General features: G+C 40.3%; 1 protein-coding gene across 1 annotated transcript in view; it reads left to right on the top strand.

Moving 5' to 3' along the window:
- Positions 1–683, top strand: part of DGKH (diacylglycerol kinase eta) — a 166449-nt gene extending 165766 nt beyond the window's left edge. The window contains exon 30 of the mRNA XM_082485298.1: positions 257–683. Coding sequence (XP_082341424.1) covers positions 257–309 — 53 coding nt within the window. The 3' untranslated portion in view covers positions 310–683. The remainder of the gene's footprint in view (positions 1–256) is intronic.
- The last annotated feature ends 17866 nt before the right edge of the window (positions 684–18549 follow it).

Genomic DNA, 18549 nt, shown 5'->3' on the forward strand with positions numbered 1-18549 from the left:
GTAATTTTCTGTCTGCAAGACACAGAGGGATTCATTGTATGCTCTAAGCAATTTTTTTGTTAGGTGACACTTCCTAGTGCTATAGAATCACTTCCAGTTAATGCTGATTGCAGTGAGCATATTTCTAGAGACCCGTTGCATGGCTACATCATAATCAATGGTTTGGGCTGCTTTTTACTTTTTGTTAATAAACGTCCTTATTTTTTCTCTTTTCTTTTCTTTTTTTTTCTTTTTTTTTTTTTTTAAATTTCTGTAGGACCTGGGGATAACGAAAGTGGGTCATATGAAGCGAATTCTCCAGGGAATTAAAGAGCTCGGCAAGAACACCCCTTTGTCTGAAGTGTAATTATGCTGGTGCTCTCCCTAGAGGGAGAAGGGAAAGTTGCTGGAGAAGCAAAGCTGTTGCAGGCACTTAGCTGTCTTTGTAGCTTACTCTATGGAAGAATAAGCACCGGTGTTTGTACAGGCTAGTATCTCTGAATTCTTGTATGGTGAAGAGCTTGCTGCAAGAGTACAAAAGGATTTGTGCCAAAAAAAAAAAAAAAAGAAAGAAAAGGAAAAGGTGATATGTTCTGCGAAGACGTTTTCTTGGTGTGCAAACTTGGCCAGTTTCGGATAAGCACATTGTGGTAAATCAATTGGTTTATGGTGAACTGCACTGACTGGAAAATATAATCAAGAAATGATTGCTTTGCTTACATGCAGCTCAGTATGCCTCTCTTTATGGTGCGGCAAGATACCACTGTACAGCATGAGGTTGTCCGGTTATCCTTCTGAGGCATAGCTCCGTAAAACCTCCTGCGCGGGAGACCGAGAGGTGTTGGAGGTTCAACACGTGAGCCTAGCAGGGCCCCAGGTACCCAGCACTCACTGGCCACGCAGAAGTGGGGAGAGATACCTTGTGATACCATGAATGCAAACTATAATGCATGGTGTGCCTGCCTGAATCGTCTGTTGTTCTGTTGCATGACACATCTGATACTTTAAACACTTGAACAACTTTTATATCGGTTTGAATGAGATTTAATTTATTACTACTTGAGTGTCTTTTTTTTTTTTTTTTTTTCCAGTTTCAGGCACTTTTCTATTCTTCAGTGTTGTGTTATGCCTAAAATGTGTTCTATGGCAAAGGATGTGTGGGTGTGGAAACTTAGCATTTGTGCCATATTCAGCAAATTATATGCATTATGTATGATTGAAACACTGTACAGTTAGATTTTTAAATATACCGTGTACAGAAGGTGTATCAGGTAACTAACTTATGAGTATTTTTGAAAGACCGGTACCTCACAAAAATATCGATTGGCTTCCTGCATGGAGAATGATAAAGAGTTTTCTCATGGTGCATTTTAATGTAGTTATTCAGTGACCTTAAACATCTGTAGCATATTTGAACTTTTAGGCACTAATGGTTTTATTTATTCTATTGTTCAAAAAGCAGGTTGAAAGATTAATGAAAATTTTTTACAGGAAAACTCATTTTATTTATCATACATAAGAAGCGTTTTAAAATGTAGCAGCTGATTTGATTTTTGTGGGGTAAGCTTTTACTCATTACTTACTTACTATTAACTTAAAGATGTTTCTGTGTGCATTTCTTTACAAAGGCATCAATTTGTTTCTTGTCAGCACTCCTACATTGGTAGGTCATAAAAATCTAAAAAACGAATTCTAAGGTTTTACGCTATGCATGCAAAGATGAATCACATGCAAGATAGTAATCCATGAGTGTAAACAGGTTAAAAAATGAAAACCATCTTTGTTTAGAAATTGTTTTAGACCAGAGTTTATAAGGTTATTTGCAATTTACTTAAACGAAACATAACTTCATAATTGAATTTCCTGGTTAATTTCTCACAAAAATGTTAATCTAGTAGAAAAATAATTCACATATATCTACAAAAAACCCTATTTAAATGTTTGAGATGAGATGATATTACCCCACCCGCCGGAAATCTTGCACAGAATCGCTGTCTCCTTGTTGTTCCTAACAACGTGTCATTGCGGCATGAGGAACACTTGACTTTTACTTAATCAAGTAGCTTTGAAATTTCATACAGGTTAAAGTGTATCTTAATATCTATTTGTGTTTTCCTCGTAGCCAGTAAAGTAAGGTTTCATTTGTTTTTTCCAAAGCTTATTTTCCTCATTTAAAGGGGTCAACATCAAGTACTGCATCCTGGGTTTGCTCTCCTTTTCTTATGAGTATGATGGGAGTCGTCCCTTGGAAAGGAAAGTCTAGTCCCCTCATTGTTTTATTGCAAAAAAAAAAAAAAAATTCAAAAGGAGCAAAACTGGCTTCATTTGTATCCAATTATAGTACTATGTGCTCTTGCTGCTGTAGGTTCAACAGGCACCACTCTGGGAGCTCTGTGGGCACAACTGATTACTCTGGTAAACAAACAAAAGTGAAAGGCTATGTTCCATTAGGTTTTCCATAAAAGCAAACCAAAATCCCTTTGCCAAGTGACATGATTTTCATGCTGTTGTATGAAAAGCATATGCAAACAATGGGAAGTTAGGCAAACAATGGAAATATTATATTAATATTTTTTTACTGTACTTGACATTCACCCCTTTAATGATGTTCAGATGGCATCTCTCAAGTCTTTACAAGTTGTATTTCCTTTTCTCCTTGTTTCTCAGTAAGCTACGCTATATTTTAATGTGTGGCAGCATTCTAAAATATCGATGTTATGGTAGACTACGTAGTTAATCTTCCTGATCGATTCAAGGACATAACACATGGAAGAACTTTCCTTTCCTTTCCTGACTGTAGGATACACTCTCTTTACAACTTTCAGCTTTGCTATATGCAATGCGTTAAGATGGGCTACGGAACAGGATCTCTTCAGGTCGCTGTAGAGATCTGCGCTGAGCATGTTAAAAATTGGAAGCTGCTTTTAGGCAGGGAAAATGGCCAAGTGGTGTTCGTAACGCAACGTTCTTGTGACACTCCTCGAATTACCTCAGTATAGGACAACTGATAAATTGTCTTTGTATAGTTTGGTTTTTTTAAACGACCACCAAAGAATTTAACTTTGATTGTCCTAAGCAGAAGGTTTTTTTAAATGTGCAAGTAGAAGAAAATTTGTAAGCATCATTTATGCTGTATTTACTAGCTGCCCAGGAGAGCAAATTTTATGCAACTCTATGCCTTAGACTAGTGTCGGCTATCAAATCCAAATGCGTCTGAAAAGGAGGCTCAAAATATTTTATGGGGTTTCTCTGCCGAGGTCATGGGTTGTAACTGTGTTTAGTGATGTGGCTTTTCTAAAGAAAGACTTTTGAACACAGTGTTACTATCTCATGATTATTGTAATTTCCAAGTATTGTGGTTTTTCTCCTTACTGCTGTAAAAGTTCCAGGTCCTGGAACTGAGGACATACATAGTTATGTTTTAAATGAATTCTTTACAATTTAATACTGAAGTTTAAAGTTCTTCAAAGCATACATCCCAATATTTCATCAAAAATAAGGTAAAGGCATCCCCTAGAAGTAGTTAGTTTTTTTAGAAAACAAGTTATCCCAATAGATCTTGCAAAGCCCAATTCAATATAGTAGATTCATCAAGACAAAAGTCACTATACAAAGTTTACTGGATGATTATTTTTTTTTCCCCTGGTCGAATACACTTAATTTCTGCAGTAAGTCAGCACACCTTGAAATCTGAAAGGAATACAGAGCAATCAGCAATTTTTTTTTTTTTTTTTTAAGTGGCTGATATTCATATAGATGAAATGCCCTACACTTCAGAAAGAGGAAGAGGAGAAATGCGTGTTTTAAAATGGCGGCAGATTGCTACGTGCATGATTCTGTTTTGCCATTTTCGAATAGGATTTTTCCAACTTACTGTATTCAATCCAGGTCATGCAAGTATTGCCTTTTTAATGCCTAATGCCTTCTTCTTAGAAACTGAACGAAATCAGGCAAGCTTATGGTTGTAGGTGTTGCGGTTTTTTTACAATACTTTAAAGAAAAAACTTGTTCAGGAATGAAAATTTTTATATGATGGCAATTGCAAATATTCTTTGTGATACATTTCTAAGTATTTCCCCTTTACCACTATTTTTGTCCTGAACAACTCATTTTCAAAGAAAAATATTTTAAACTTATGGAAGAACAGTAAAATGTAAAGGATGTGATCAAAACTCCTCCCAGACTATTTCAATCCAGTATTTCTTACCTTGAGACTGGAGTGAATATGCTTGGTCCTGTAAATAATAAACAGAAATCATCTTTCTCTCTCCATCCCTGCCCAAACAAATTCAGACTGTAATGTTGAATAATTCAAACAAGAGGAATTGATTCTTTTTTTAATAATTGCCTATTTCATATTTTCCCGTGCTTTTTGAAGAGAAATAGATAACCTGCCAATTCTGACTTTTTAATTGAACTCAGTGATGCTAATTCACTTAATGAAAATGTCATAGTGCCGTGATAATGAACAGATCTTTCAAGGGTAAAATGTGTTTTTCAATCCATCTAGTCTTCCTTTCTGGAAGACTGGCAAGAAACCTTTTCCACATGTAATGGAAAATTAATATATAAAGCAAATATGAGAGGACATTCCATAGTGCTACTTTAAAAATACATGTAAAACTACATGCTATAGATAGAAAATTCTGCAGTGGACATGTAAGACAAAAACCCCCACAGTGATTCCATTTTGCTCGATGCTTCCTGTTAATGATTGCGTTACTAATGTTTACTACTGTTTCTCCATTGCTCTCTCTGTGCCCCTAAGTATTAAATTCTTGTGTATAAGTTTGACAGCTCTGGTAATTAATAATTAGCAGTGCAAAAAGTTTTTACGTAAGGTAAAGTCACAGGCGATGTATATTGTTGAGAATAATCAAGCTGGAGCAATATATTTAGCTTACAACCAGGAAATCATCTTGTCACTCATGTAAGTGAGAGCCACAGAAAATTTTATGATTAATTATAAATTTAGTTTTTCACCCCAATAACATAAGTACATCTCAACTGCAGCATCCTGAGCGTTACATTTACACCACGGGCTCTTCCATTTTTTTTTTTTTATTCTGTTTTCATAGATTGTATGTTTTGTGGTATGATTTCCATATCATCAAAGTTTGATGCTGCTTATTCTAACTGCAAAGATTTAATGTTTGCAGGAACTGTACATGACTGTATTGCTGTCTTAAGTAAAAGGAGGAGCTGTTGATGACTTGAGGAAGCTGAGGAGTTGGAACAGGACTTAGAATATCTCTGCTGCCTCTTCAGAGATGAATGGTAGTGTCAGCAGGATCGATAAAGCATCATTTGGTAATTATCAATAGAAAATCTTTACTGGTTGTATAAATTCCTGTCTTTATATATATAGAATATGGTGTGGAACTTGATCTTTTTACAAAAAGAAAAAAAAAATTCTAGTTCTTTTCTACTACTGTTGCATTAGGTTTAATAGCTCTGTTAATGGTTAGCTTATGTACTTGAAATGCTCGTTTCTGCCATACAGTAGCCCAGTCTGTTTCTCGGAAATTGTATTCCATTTGGAAGCCATCTGGAGCCTTCCGGGAGACTATTCCTGTAGCCAGTTGGAGCTAATACCAAAATTCATAGCAACTTCTGTAGGCTTAATAGTGATTGCCCTCAATATTTGAACAGAAAAAAAGTGTTTCTGAAAGTTGGTTTTTTTTCAGCCTGTGGAATTAAACTTGAAACATCATCCCCTCATCAACTGTAAAAAATAAAATATTAGCACTGTTAAGACTTTGGCAAACTAGCAAAACGCTGGCAATTACAGACCTGAGAGTATTCCTGAACAAACTGTAATGAATTCAACTGCAGTGGTTAAGGACCTACCACCTTCAAAGCATTCAACAGAAAATTCATATATTTACACGGTAAAGGTAAATTTAAATGTAAATTCATATATTTACTATTTTAAATAATTGGAGACTTTGTCTCCCAGTTGACAGAAACGCTTTTTATATGAGCTCTTTGATGGGATTTTGAGTTCATATAACCTATTGCGTATATTAGTGAGGGCAGAAGAAGCTGGTGCATAAATTACATTTAACACGGGTAATGTCTCTACTAATGTTCCCGCGTTGCTTCCCAGCTCCTGTGTCTGGATGACTTCCCAGCTGCTTGGCAAGATGCTTGGCACGTGTCCCCCCCATTTCTAGTCAGGCAGGCAGGCTAGGAAAAAGCTATAGGACGCTCCAGGAGATCTAGACTGACCGCGGCTTCAGGCTCCAAAGTCCAAGGTGGACTAAAATCCTTTAAGTTACACTTTGCAATGCCCACTGAAAGCTGTATTTAGCTTGCTGTGCCACTAACAATTGACACTAGCTCCTGGAATGCTCTTTGAAAGAGAGGTGTTTCAGCTAACTCCAGCAGCTGTGTAAGGCTTTTAAAAATACTAGAAATTATGGTAGCTATTAGTAGTAGAAGTATGCGACTGACTAACCTGTATTTTATTCTATGGAACAAACACTTTGGAAAAATATATTTGTAGTATAATTGAAGGATCAGTGTTAGAATTTAAAAGATAACTGAAGGTAAAAGCAATATGGTACAAAGTTTAAAGTACTTTGATATATATATTTTTTTTTTCAAATGCATTGGAAACAATTCTTTTAGGAAGCTGTTTTTGATCCAGGTATAGCTATGTTATACTACAGCATGTGAACTGGAATATGAAACCAAGAGGAAATTAACCAAAATTGGATAGTTAATTTTCATGATGAAAACCATTGTGAAAAGCCAAAAATAAAATCCCCACAAGTGCCCCAAATCCCTGCTATGAATATTTAAAGGCAGTCCTACTTTTATTCAACTAAAGTATTAACTGGATAGAAAACATTTTTAGTTTCATTAATAACCTGACAATATCATTAACAGGGAAAGAGTTACAGATATGGCTATGTTTTTCTCCCCGCGTTAGTGGAGGTAAGCTCTGTTTGGGACTAATTCTTTTTGTAGTTACAGCCAATTATTACGTGAATGGGGAAGTTGAGGAAAGCCGTGCGAAGCTGCTTGGTCTTGCTTTTCAGGGAGGGAGAGCACGTGTGCTGACAAGTAGGGTCTGGGGGCAATTAATGCGAATTTTAAGAATATAAGATTTTCTACTGGGAGAGTTTGTGAAGGTTTACAGCGAGCACACAGGCATGTGGATGCTCACCAGGAAGCTTTCTAGTGGCACTGTCCTCTCACAACATGCCATCTCTACATATTGAAATAGGCGTTTGGAATGTACCGCTTAGCCAGATTTCGGAGGATTTTCTACAGGCATCTGTCACTTGTGGTGTCCGTGCTTTCTGTCTTGGATTTCTGTCTCCTTAAAACATGCACTTTGAACAATGCAGTCATCCACATATGACAAAAATGACCATTTTTCCCCTTAAAGAGCACAGCTTCTGAACCTGTCCTGAAATAATTAGTTTCATTATCCGCTCTCTTAAATTACGTCCTTCGAATCGTAAAATAGCTGAAACGTGGGACCTCCCTAGACTGCCAGTTACCTGGTAATTTAGTTTGCTGAAGCTTGGATGTTGAAGGGATCATCAAAGGCCGGGATAATATTCACAGCAGAAGATGAGATGTGCAAAGGATGGGATTTGTACAAGCTGTCACGTAGCTTCTGAGAGGTGAAGAGGGCCTGATCTCTGCACCAGAGATCTGGTCCTTTGTCACTGTCATCACACACAAATCATTTAATCAGAGAATCACAGAATGGTTTGGGTTGGAAGGGACCTTAAAGATTATCCAGTTCCAAACCCTCTGCCATGGGCAGGGACACCTCCCACTAGACCAGGTTGCTCAAAGCCCCATCCAACCTGGCCTTGAACACCTCCAGGGATGGGGCATCCACAGCCTCTCTGGGCAACCTCTAATGGCCTCTAATACTAACTAATGACCTCTAATACTAGCAGCTCCCTGTCTTAATTCACGATGACAGCAAACATATCAGTTAGTACTAATAAAACTTCTTGCTGTCACAACTGTACATCCAGAGCAGGTATCTTTAAATGTTGAGCACTATGGAATCGCATGAATGTACTCACAGTGTATGTTCTGGTGTTTAAAAAAGAAAATTTAATATAAAGGTATTTTAAAGGTCCTGAGAGGTTCCCAGCCCAGCATGAGTGATTTCTATCATTAGCCAGGCTTGTCACCTAAACTAGTATTCCAGTCAAGTACAGCTGTTAGTTAATTCCGTAGTAACATCCACTCGCTTGTGTGAATGGATGAATAAAGTGCACGTGGAAGTGTTGCAGAGATGTGACAGTGTCTGGTTTTCTGCATAACCCATATATTCGGGTCTGAGTAGCATTTTGTAGCAAAAAGCCGAAACACATGATTTCCACTCAATTCAAAAACATTCGATAGAAAATGAAAACATCTAACACGATTTGTGCTGGTTTAGGTAAAAATTGCTGCACGCTCAGTAGCTTCTGCCCTTCGTTTCCCCTCTTCACTCCACAGGAAAATTCGTCATCTTTGCAAACGTATAGGTCTGTTGGGACTTAGGCATGGGCTTAGCTTCAGACAGCACTTTAAGCCCCCCTTGGAGATTGCTCCTATATTTCAGTTTTACTGTTTATGTGTAAGCCTACGGAGGATTTGGGTAGGTTAGAAATTGCTCCTCACATAAAAGTTATCATCAGATCGATCATCGGTAGACTTCTAAATGCCATACCTATGAATGTTTTTCTCTTGCCAGTATTTGTGTGTGCATGTGTGTATATATGTAGTATCTAGTTTGTAGTGTGTATCTGCATGCACACCTGTACATATATATGTATATACATACCCTCTTTTTGCCCAATATAATGACGCCAACTTGTGTGTAGAGCCAAAAAAACTTAAAACCATACAATGCTTGAGATGCTGCATTGTTTTTATTATAATATTTTTTATATCAGATGAATTGCAGGATGTTTACAGATGCTTATTAATATTTAACTTATACAATGGAGTGGCAGGATGTTTATGATTGTTGTCAGCTAAAGAATTGTATACGATTCTGGGTGAAATTTTGGCTTTGTTGAAATCCTTGGCTAAACTCCCATTGATCTCACTGGGGCCAAGATTAAACCCTTCTGAATCTATTGTTTACTGGCTATTTTCCTACTGTGATAATTTTTTTAAATGAGTGAAATGTATTTATTTTTTCCCAATGTGAAATCTGCAGTTGCTATTTGGATTTTTCTACAGAACTACAACACAGGTGGGAATATATGCCTCAGAGAATGTACAGAATTTTTCATTGGTCCGGTCCTTGAATATGTCTAAGAAAATACCTTCCAAAACAACTTTTGTAAGATTTAATACAGAATCTTCTAAAGACAGATCACCTTTCATACCTCTCTGCGCATAGAGGGCATGCAGCGTGGCAGGTGAAAATGAAGGATTTATTGACTGATGAATAAAAAGTAGTCCCGTCTATTTTGTATACCTCCTGATTTTGTACAGCTCACCTGGCTCTGCAGATCTGGAATGAGACATTCGAAGTACCTTATCCAAAAGTACCTTATCGAAAAAAAAAAAAAAAAAATGTTATGTAGTATATGGCTTTAAACTTCTCATCAAGACATGGAGGTATCTTCAGAGCCAGTCTGTAGAATGATTCTTTTAATATTTCACAGATGAATAAAATTATGAAAATATTAAGTGGTAAGACAAATCAGACAACTGCTTGACAGAGAAATCACTTGTTTAGAGACAGAAGGATCAGTTCTTTGATAGCACCAGGGAGGAAAAAAAACGTAATGCAGCGCTTCCTAAATCCCTTTCCGGGGTATCTTTTAATTGTGTATGCTCCAAGTATATTCTTTCTGTAAAAAGACATAAGGCTGTGAAACAGCTAAATAGATGCATCTTAATTTCTTCATCTAAGGTGAAAAATACCATTTTCAAACAAGAGCTATCATGCACTTTGAAATATATGCATCTGGAACAGGTAAGTTTGTATTCACCGTAGATAGTCATCATACAGTAGGATGTGTAAAATGCGGTATTCATGCCAATCTTATCAAAAGCTGAAGAAATAGCAAGCCAGCTCTATCCCCCCATGGGGCTCTTTCTGAAGACGTCTGTGCAAATGCCCACCACCCCCAGGAATCTTTTCCTATCATTTTGTTTAACAAAGGAGCACATTCAAGATTCCTACTCTTCCCCTTGCTAATAAGGAAGGAAGTACGCACGCTGGTTGAACTTCCCAGGAGTTTGTTGGCTATAGAAACAGACCTCAAAAGAATAAACAGTCGAGGCAATCGGTAGGCTCGTGGAGGATACGCAGGGCTCTGCCTGGGCTCACGAGTCGGCTGATGTATGTGGATCCGATTACAGATTTTGGGGGAAAAAAGCTCCTGTTGTGCTCCCGCTGCAGTCAGTGGCAAACCTCTGTGATTATTAGTGGGAGCAGATGGGCACCCAAGCGAGCAGACAATTTTCTTTTTGCATGTTCCTTCTCTTTCTGTAATTATAATCAGGTCTGGAGTTCAGGACTCACCATTATTTGTCTGGAAGGCCAGGCAGAGTAGAGGATGTGCGAGGAAATGAGGAGGAAGTGGCTGGAGGTCTGGATTCTGGCCTTTGGTTTCCTGCCGCGGAGCTGGTGCAAGACTGGGGGCAACTCGGTTCACCTTTGTGTGCCTCACTTTCTCCGCTCATGGGAGTAAGGATGCTTAATTACCACCTTTGTACAGCCCCCACCCCCCCGCCCCGAGATCTATAGGAGAGCAGTGGTATATAAGCGGCTAGGTTTTACTGACACTATTATATGTAGTATAAATCAATTACTTTTGTCCGTAACACTGCAAAAATTGCTTTTCGTAGTTTCAGTTCTGACTATTTCATGACCGATTACATTCTGGGTAGTCAGTTTTGAGGCTTAGCGATCGCTCTAGTACTTACAATTACACACATCGCGGGCTCTGTTTGCTGCAGAAAAGAGTAAAACTTTAAACTGCCTGAAAAAACTTGCCAATGAAGTATATCCAACAGAGCAGGGGTGTAACTTTTGGCTTTATTTACTTGTAATAATGGTAAGGAACAGTGAATTTTGTTTGTTTACATACTGTTTACAATGGCACAGTTTTATTTTTAATATATAAAAAACAATTGAGGTATTTATTGCATATACTATTTTAAAGATGTTTTATGTGTTTTCACCTTTGGAATATATTGTTACATTTCCTTGTACAGATAATTTGGGTGGCTTTGTTAATATAGTTAGTAATTTTTATGACTACTAAGTGACCAGTTTTCCGTGCCTTTTTATTGTTGGATGCATGATTACATATTTATTATTGTATGGAAGTCACTGAGATGTGTATTTTTGTATTCTGCTGGAAGCAATGGTTGATTTTATTGTACATGATAAGAGATGCCTTCCATAACGGGCACTCGTATGAGATCTTCCTTCTCAAATAAACAGAATGCATTCAATGTATGTAAGTCCTTGAATTTTTTCTGTGTCTGGAAATCCATGGAAATCCTTAAACATAACAACCCTGAATTTTAGATGTTACCCCCTCAAAATGTGGGCTGCTACCAACGTCGTGAAGTCCAAACCAAAATTCCCCATTGAAATCAATACAATAGCAAGTCCTTGGCACAGTGTACGCCGTTGTAATTTAAAAGAAAAACTCTGTATGTTAAAAATAAATAAAATTGGGATGAATGACTATCAAGCATCATTTCTATTCAGCCTGCCACACTCTGCCTGAAAATTGTTTTAAATTACAGGCTTTGAATACAGCTTTTTAACATACTTTATATGGCTACGTGCAAGCCCACACGTAACTTGTAAGTAGGTCACTGTGCACGTAGGTGTTTACATTTACAGGGATCTTCCACTAGATCTTGCTGGCATACGGCGTATTAAATGTAAAAATAGATTTACATTTGCCTCCATAGTAACAACAGTCATTAAAACAGAATATACAGTAGTGCCCTTTTTTTCCCCCCAAGGTAAGCGGCAGTAAAACAAACACATTTTTCCTTAGTAGTATATACCGAACCTCTTTAACACCAACCCAGATAAACGCGTGTTTGAGTTGACTCCGTGCCAGGACAGGGCAATTCTGTGGGCAATCATCAACTGCCGTGTTGAAGGTCGGTGAGCTGCTCGGCTGGTACTTGACACAAGACGTGATGTGGGAGTAACTACAATCAAGGGCCTATACAGGAGGAAAAATAGAGCGGATAGGAACCTCAGTCAGTTGATGAAGGCAATAATCTTGTGGTTGATGAAGGCAATCATCTTGTGGTTGGGATCGTATTGTCCTGAAGTGATCGTACGTGGGAGAGGCTTTTTTATGGGTAACCCAGAATCCTTAAAGGTCAGAGCTGGTGGTTTTAGCACACGATGAATTCCGAGTGCTTACAAATCTCTTAGGATTTGAAGCCTGAAATGGTTGGTTGTAATAATCAAAGCTGTGGCATAAATGAGAGACTGTATTAGGAGAAACAGCAAACGAGGTAAAGTCGGGGACACCACTGGGGATGGCGGTCTGCAGTATATGAGGAGACTGGGTTCGATGGTGTATTGACACCACAAGCTCTCCAGAATTGCTGCTAGCAGCAGTAAGACTTAACAAAAAGTAGGCTTCCTATAGTTCATCTTGCCTCTATGTTAGTTTTGTGTGGATAAGAAGTCAAAGAACGTGACAAAAGTGGTTGCATTACAAGCCTTAATTTGGGAGATGTGCATAGGGAAGTTTTTAATAATTTTAAGAAGAGTTTAGTAAATGGGTGAACTTCATACCACAATACATATTTTAGTACTTGTGGTGTATAATCAATCCATTCATGCCAGTGACATTGAATACCTGATGATAAAGACTTTGAAATTGTGCTAACTTTTAACTCCCATGACTAAATTCATTAAAATCTGAAAAAAAAAGGTGGTGGTAGACAGGAAAGAGTTTAAAGTAGTAGTCCTGAAGCAAATCCCAAGAAACAAATCTAACAGAATTCTTGCCCGGACAGTTTATTGAGAAGGGCTGTATAGATGTCTTGGCTAAAACACAAAATCTGTTAGTGAGTTATTTAAAGAGGTTTTGTTGGGATGGAGTGACAATATACCAGGGCAAAAATGAAACTGATGGCAGTATGAGCAGCTCCCTCATCTCATGTTAATATTAGACTATTAGAATATTCAAATGTTAGAATATTATTAGAATATTAGAACAGTAGGCATGGCAAAAAGTGGGAAAAAAAAAATATTTTACAATGCTGCCATTCAGGCCAGTGAAAGTTTGTGTTTGGATTAAAATCTGCCCCGTCCTGGAAACAGATGTGGGAGTATGGTGTTAGCCCAAACTGGTTGTGTATTTAACTAGTTGTTCGTACTATTTCCTCTGGAGCTATTACAGGCTATTTTCTAATGATATAACTGCAGTTCTGACCATATTCATAAGCATACTTTTAGGAAATAAAATAACCTATGTCAACAGAACCGTGGCCTTGATTATCCCCGGCCATGTAATGGCAGGAAGAGGTGATGGATTGACTCTCTACTCTAAGCGTGACAAAACACAAGGCGGGCGCCATAGCTTCTGCCCTGGCCGAACGCACACGAGATGAGTGAGAGCAGCAGCTGGCCCGGGTCCTCCTCTTTTAGCTGAGAACCGAGGGGAATCCACACGGAAGTGCGTCTTTCTTTTTATAGAGGGCGAGATGGATGGGTGTCACGGTGATGAAATGGGACATCCTGGGACGTTTCTGTTCGGGCTTTAGTTTCCATTTCCTTTCCCTGACAGCAGCGCACAGCTGTGCCTGCAGTTGTCCCTCTGAACTCATTCCTCCACTCTGCCCTTTAGCTGTTATTTGCCTCTCCCGTATCTCAAAGCTTTCAGCCCTTCTCAGGTGCCTGTTGTCATTTCCCAATTACACATTGCCAAGTGCGATTTCCTTTCTTCAATTTCATTCTGAAAAAAAAAAAATCTGTCTGCTGCCTAGCGACGTCGGTGTAACAGCAGATACAGGTTCTCCTGGCAGTCACGCTATCCTCCAAGTAAATCAGTTCATTAATTAAAAATCATACATCTAATACCTCTGAATCCCTAACACACTGTCCTTGGTAATAATAATCTGCTCCTGGCACAACTATTCAATGAACGGAGTGTTTTCCCTCACCCTGAGGGAACGCCGCTTTGCTGAGGCTTCCTGGGCACAGCTTCTCCGACCCGCTGTTGAAGCCATCAGTTCTCTGAAGGTCAAACCAGCAAGTTTTCACGCAGGACCCTGCAAGCGATATAAAAGTATGTGTTTTTAATTTACACTTGATGACTTATTTTCCAGCTAACTTTGCTTAAAAGCATTCATTCGGTCAGTCAGAAATATTAGGGGGCTATTTTCAGATGAATAAATGTGAAGAAAATGCAGGAATGGTTGAAGATGCCATGGAGCTGCTTCCAAAACACAGTTTGGAGTAGGGGAAGCCACTTATTTAAGCACAGTAGGTTCACCAGTTACTGCAGAATACCTGCACAAAGGGCTTGGTAGCTCATCCTTTCTCCTCTCCCAGCTTCTACAGACACTGGGAGGAGCAGGCTGGGTTCTGGGGTCAACTCCTCATCTGAGCCAGAGTGCCTTTACCTGGACTCGTGTAGGCAACCCTTTCCTAAAATAAAAACACAGGCACTTGAATAAAACACTATGTTATGAGGTGGGTTTTTCTTCTTTAGCACTGACTTTCTAAGACGTAAGCTCTACGTGACACTGCTCTGTCACTTGGTCCTTCTCACTTCCTCTCCTCCAGCCCTACACCTTCCATGCCATCGTGTTTTGAACCGCTTCCCTCAGGTAGTCCACCCACCATAAACCCAAGGAAGTGTTGGGACACATGGGACACTTGAGGTCACGAGGTGGGAGAGCATCAGGCAGCATCGATTGCCTCATAAAATCCAGTTGAAAAATTATTTTCCCAGATGTCAGTTAAAGTCACATCTGTCATTTGTTATTTATCTCATCAGAAGAAAATAATTGAGTTTCATGGAATCATGGAATCTTCAGAGTTGGAAGGGACCTCTAGAGATCATCTAGTCCAACTCCCCTGCTAAAGCAGGATTGCCTACAGCACATTACTCAGGACTGCATCCAGGCGGGTCTTGAAAATCTCCAGGGAAGGGGACTCCACAACCTCCCTGGGCAGCCTGTGCCAGTGCTCTGTCACCCTCACCGTAAAGAAGTTTTTCCGTGTTTCCGTGTATTTGAACGGAACTTCCTGTGTTCTAACTTGTGCCCATTACCCCTCGTCCTGTCACTGGGAACCATTGAAAAGAGCCTGGCTCCATCCTCCTTCAACCCACCCTTTAGATACTTGTACGCCATAATAAGGTCTCCCCTCAGCCTTCTCTTCTCCAGGCTAAAGAGTCCCAGCTCTCTCAGCCTTTCCTCATAAGGGAGGTGCTCCAAGCCCTTAATCATCTTAGTTGCCCTTCGCTGGACTCGCTCCAGCAGTTCCCTGTCCCTCTTGAACTGTACACAGTATTCCAGTTGTGGCCTCACCAGTGCAGAGTAGATGGGGAGAATGACCTCCTTTGACCTACTGGCCACACTCTTCCCTATGCAGCCCAGGATTCCATTGGCCTTTTTGGCAACAAGGGCACATTGCTGGGCCATGGGTAATTTACTGTCTACCAGGACCCCCAGATCCTTCTCCTCCGAGCTACTTCCCAGCAGGTCCGCCCCTAACCTGTACTGGTGCCTAGCATTCTTCCTCCCCAGGTGCAGGACCTTGCACTTGCTTTTGTTGAACCTCATTAGGTTCTTCTCTGCCCAGCTCTCCAGCCTGTCCTGGTCACGCTGAATGGCAGCGCGGCCCTCTGGAGTGTCAGCCACCCCTCCCAGTTTGGTATCATCAGCAAACTTGCTGAGGATACACTCTGTCCCCTCATCCAGGTCATTAATGAATATATTGAACAAAATTGGACCAAGTATTGACCCCTGGGGGACACCACTGGTTACAGGCCTCCAACTAGACTCTGTGCCGTTGATCACAACCCTCTGAGTTCTGTCACACAGCCAGTTCTCAATCCACCTCGCTGTCACCTAATCTAGCCCATACTTCCTCAGCTTCCTAATGAGGATGTTATGGGAGACAGTGTCAAAAGCCTTGCTGAAGTCAAGGTAGATGACAACTACAGCTCTCCCCTCATCCAGCCAACCAGTTATAACATCATAGAAAGCTATCAGATTGGTCAAGTATGATTTACCCTTGGTAAATCCATGTTGACCACTTCCAATAACTTCCTGTTCCTCAACGTGTTTAGAGATGACATCCAGAATGAGTCGCTCCATTACCTTCCCAGGGACAGAGGTAAGACTAACCGGTCTGTAGTTCCCTGGGTCCTCCTTCTTGCCTTTTTTGTAGATTGGAGTGATGTCGGCTTATCTCCAGTCCTCAGGCACCTCACCTGTTCCCCATGACCTTTCAAAGATGATGAAGAGTGGTCTAGCAATAACATCTGCCAGCTCTCTCAGCATTCACGGGTGCATCCCGTCAGGGCCCATGGACTTATGAATGTCCAGCTTGGCCAAGTGGTCTCTGACCCGGTCCGCCTCAACTGAGGAAAAATCTTCCTCTCTCCAGACCTTCCCCCTTGCCTCTAGGGTATGGGATTCGTGAGGGACAGGTTTAGCAGTGAAGACCGAAGAAAAGAAGGCATTCAGTAACTCTGCCTTCTCTGTGTCTTCCACCACTGGGGCACCCATCTCCTTCATCAGTGGGCCTACATTTTCCCTAGTCTTCCTTTTTCTATTGATATACTGAAAGAATCTCTTCTTATTGTCTTTAACTGCAGTGGCCAAGCTGAGTTCTGATTGAGCTTTGGCCCTTCTAATTTCCCCCCTACACAGCTTTGTTATGTCTTGGTAATCCTGATAAGTTGCCAACCCCCTTTTCCAGAGAATGTAAACTTTCCTTTTTTTCCTGAGGTCCAGCCAAATCTCTCTATTTAGACAGGTTGGTCTTCTTCCCCGTTGGCTCGTTTTTCAAGACATGGGCATGGTCTTCTCCTGTGCTTCTAAGAGCACTTGCTTAAAGTATGCCCAGCCTTCCTGGGCACCTTTGCCCTTCAAAACTGCCTCCCAAGGGACAGTCTTGACCATGCTTGTAAACAGGCTAAACTCTGCCCTTCAGAAGTCCAAGGTGGCAGTTCTGCTGGCTCCCCGCCTTGCTTCACCAAGGATTGAAAATTCTATCATTTCATGATCCCTGTTCCCAAGACGACCTCCAACCTTTACATCCCCCACAAGACCTTCTCTATTAACAAACAGTAGGTCCAGTAGGACACTTCCCCTAGTTGGTTCCTTCACCAGCTGTGTTAGAAAGTTGTCTTCCACACACTCCAGGAACCTCCGGGACTGTTCCCTCTCTGCTGCGTAGTATTTCCAGCAGACGCCTGGGAAGTTGAAGTCCCCCACGAGAACAAAGGCAGATGATCGTGAGACCTCTGCCAGCTGCTTATACAATACTTCATCGGTTTCTACATCCTGATTAGGAGGTCTATAACATCTCCCACCACGATGTCTGCCTTATTGGCCTTCCCCTTAATTTTTATCCATACACACTCAACACTGTCATCCACACTGTTAAGTTCCAGACATTCAAAACTGCCCCTAATACAGAGGGCCACCCCACCACCTCTCCTTCCTTGCCTATCCCTTCTGAAAAGTTGGTAGCCATCGATTACAGCACTCCACTTGTGTGTGTCCTCCCACCACGTTTCTGTGATACCAACTATATCATAGTTTCCTTGCTGTGCAATGGCCTCCAGCTCCTCCTGTTTATTCCCCATGCTGCGGGCATTAGTATAGATGCACTTCAGCTGGGCTAATTGTCCTGCCACTTTCTTGGGGGGACAAGCCCTAATTCGCTCCTGATCATGCTCGGACACTACTGGAGTTACCAAATTATCACTACCCCTCATGTCTTTGCTGCCACACAATTCATCATCCCCCACCATCACTGGGACAGGCTGCAAGACCTTGCTAACGCTTTTACCCAGAAGCACTGGTATGCTGCTCCCAGGCACCACTTTTGTAATCCTGGTTCCATCCCCATCCCCCTTCAAACCTAGTTTAAAGCCCTATGAATGAGCCCTGCTAATTCTTGTCCCAGGAGTTTATATATGAATAAAAGTAAAAAATCTTTCTTAAAGAGTTTACAAATTAATTTGACAGCTAAACGTGGGGAGATGGAATAGACAATACCTGTGCCAGCCCTGCTCCACCTCAGCATTGAGAAATGAAGTGTAAATACTACAGTTTCAGTGTAAAACCTTCCCAAAATGGCATTAGGAAGGTATATGGTGTTTTACAAATCAAATGTCTTATCTATTAAAATTTTCAATATAATTTCATCTCCCTGTGGCCACTCAGCCATGAAAATGATTACTCTGTAATTCCCAGAATCTTGAACCTATTTAAACTATTGACAGGAATATTAGTTAAATCTTCCAAACACTGTGGAAAGAGAAGCCTGGGCAAATGAGCATAAATTCCTGAAAAATACAGTAACAATTAATTATGTCAGGACAATCAATCACCATTTCTTTCTTCGTC

Source organism: Vanellus vanellus, assembly GCF_965231255.1.
Source record: "Vanellus vanellus genome assembly, chromosome: 1".
In the NCBI taxonomy this organism is placed as follows: Eukaryota; Metazoa; Chordata; class Aves; order Charadriiformes; family Charadriidae; genus Vanellus; species Vanellus vanellus.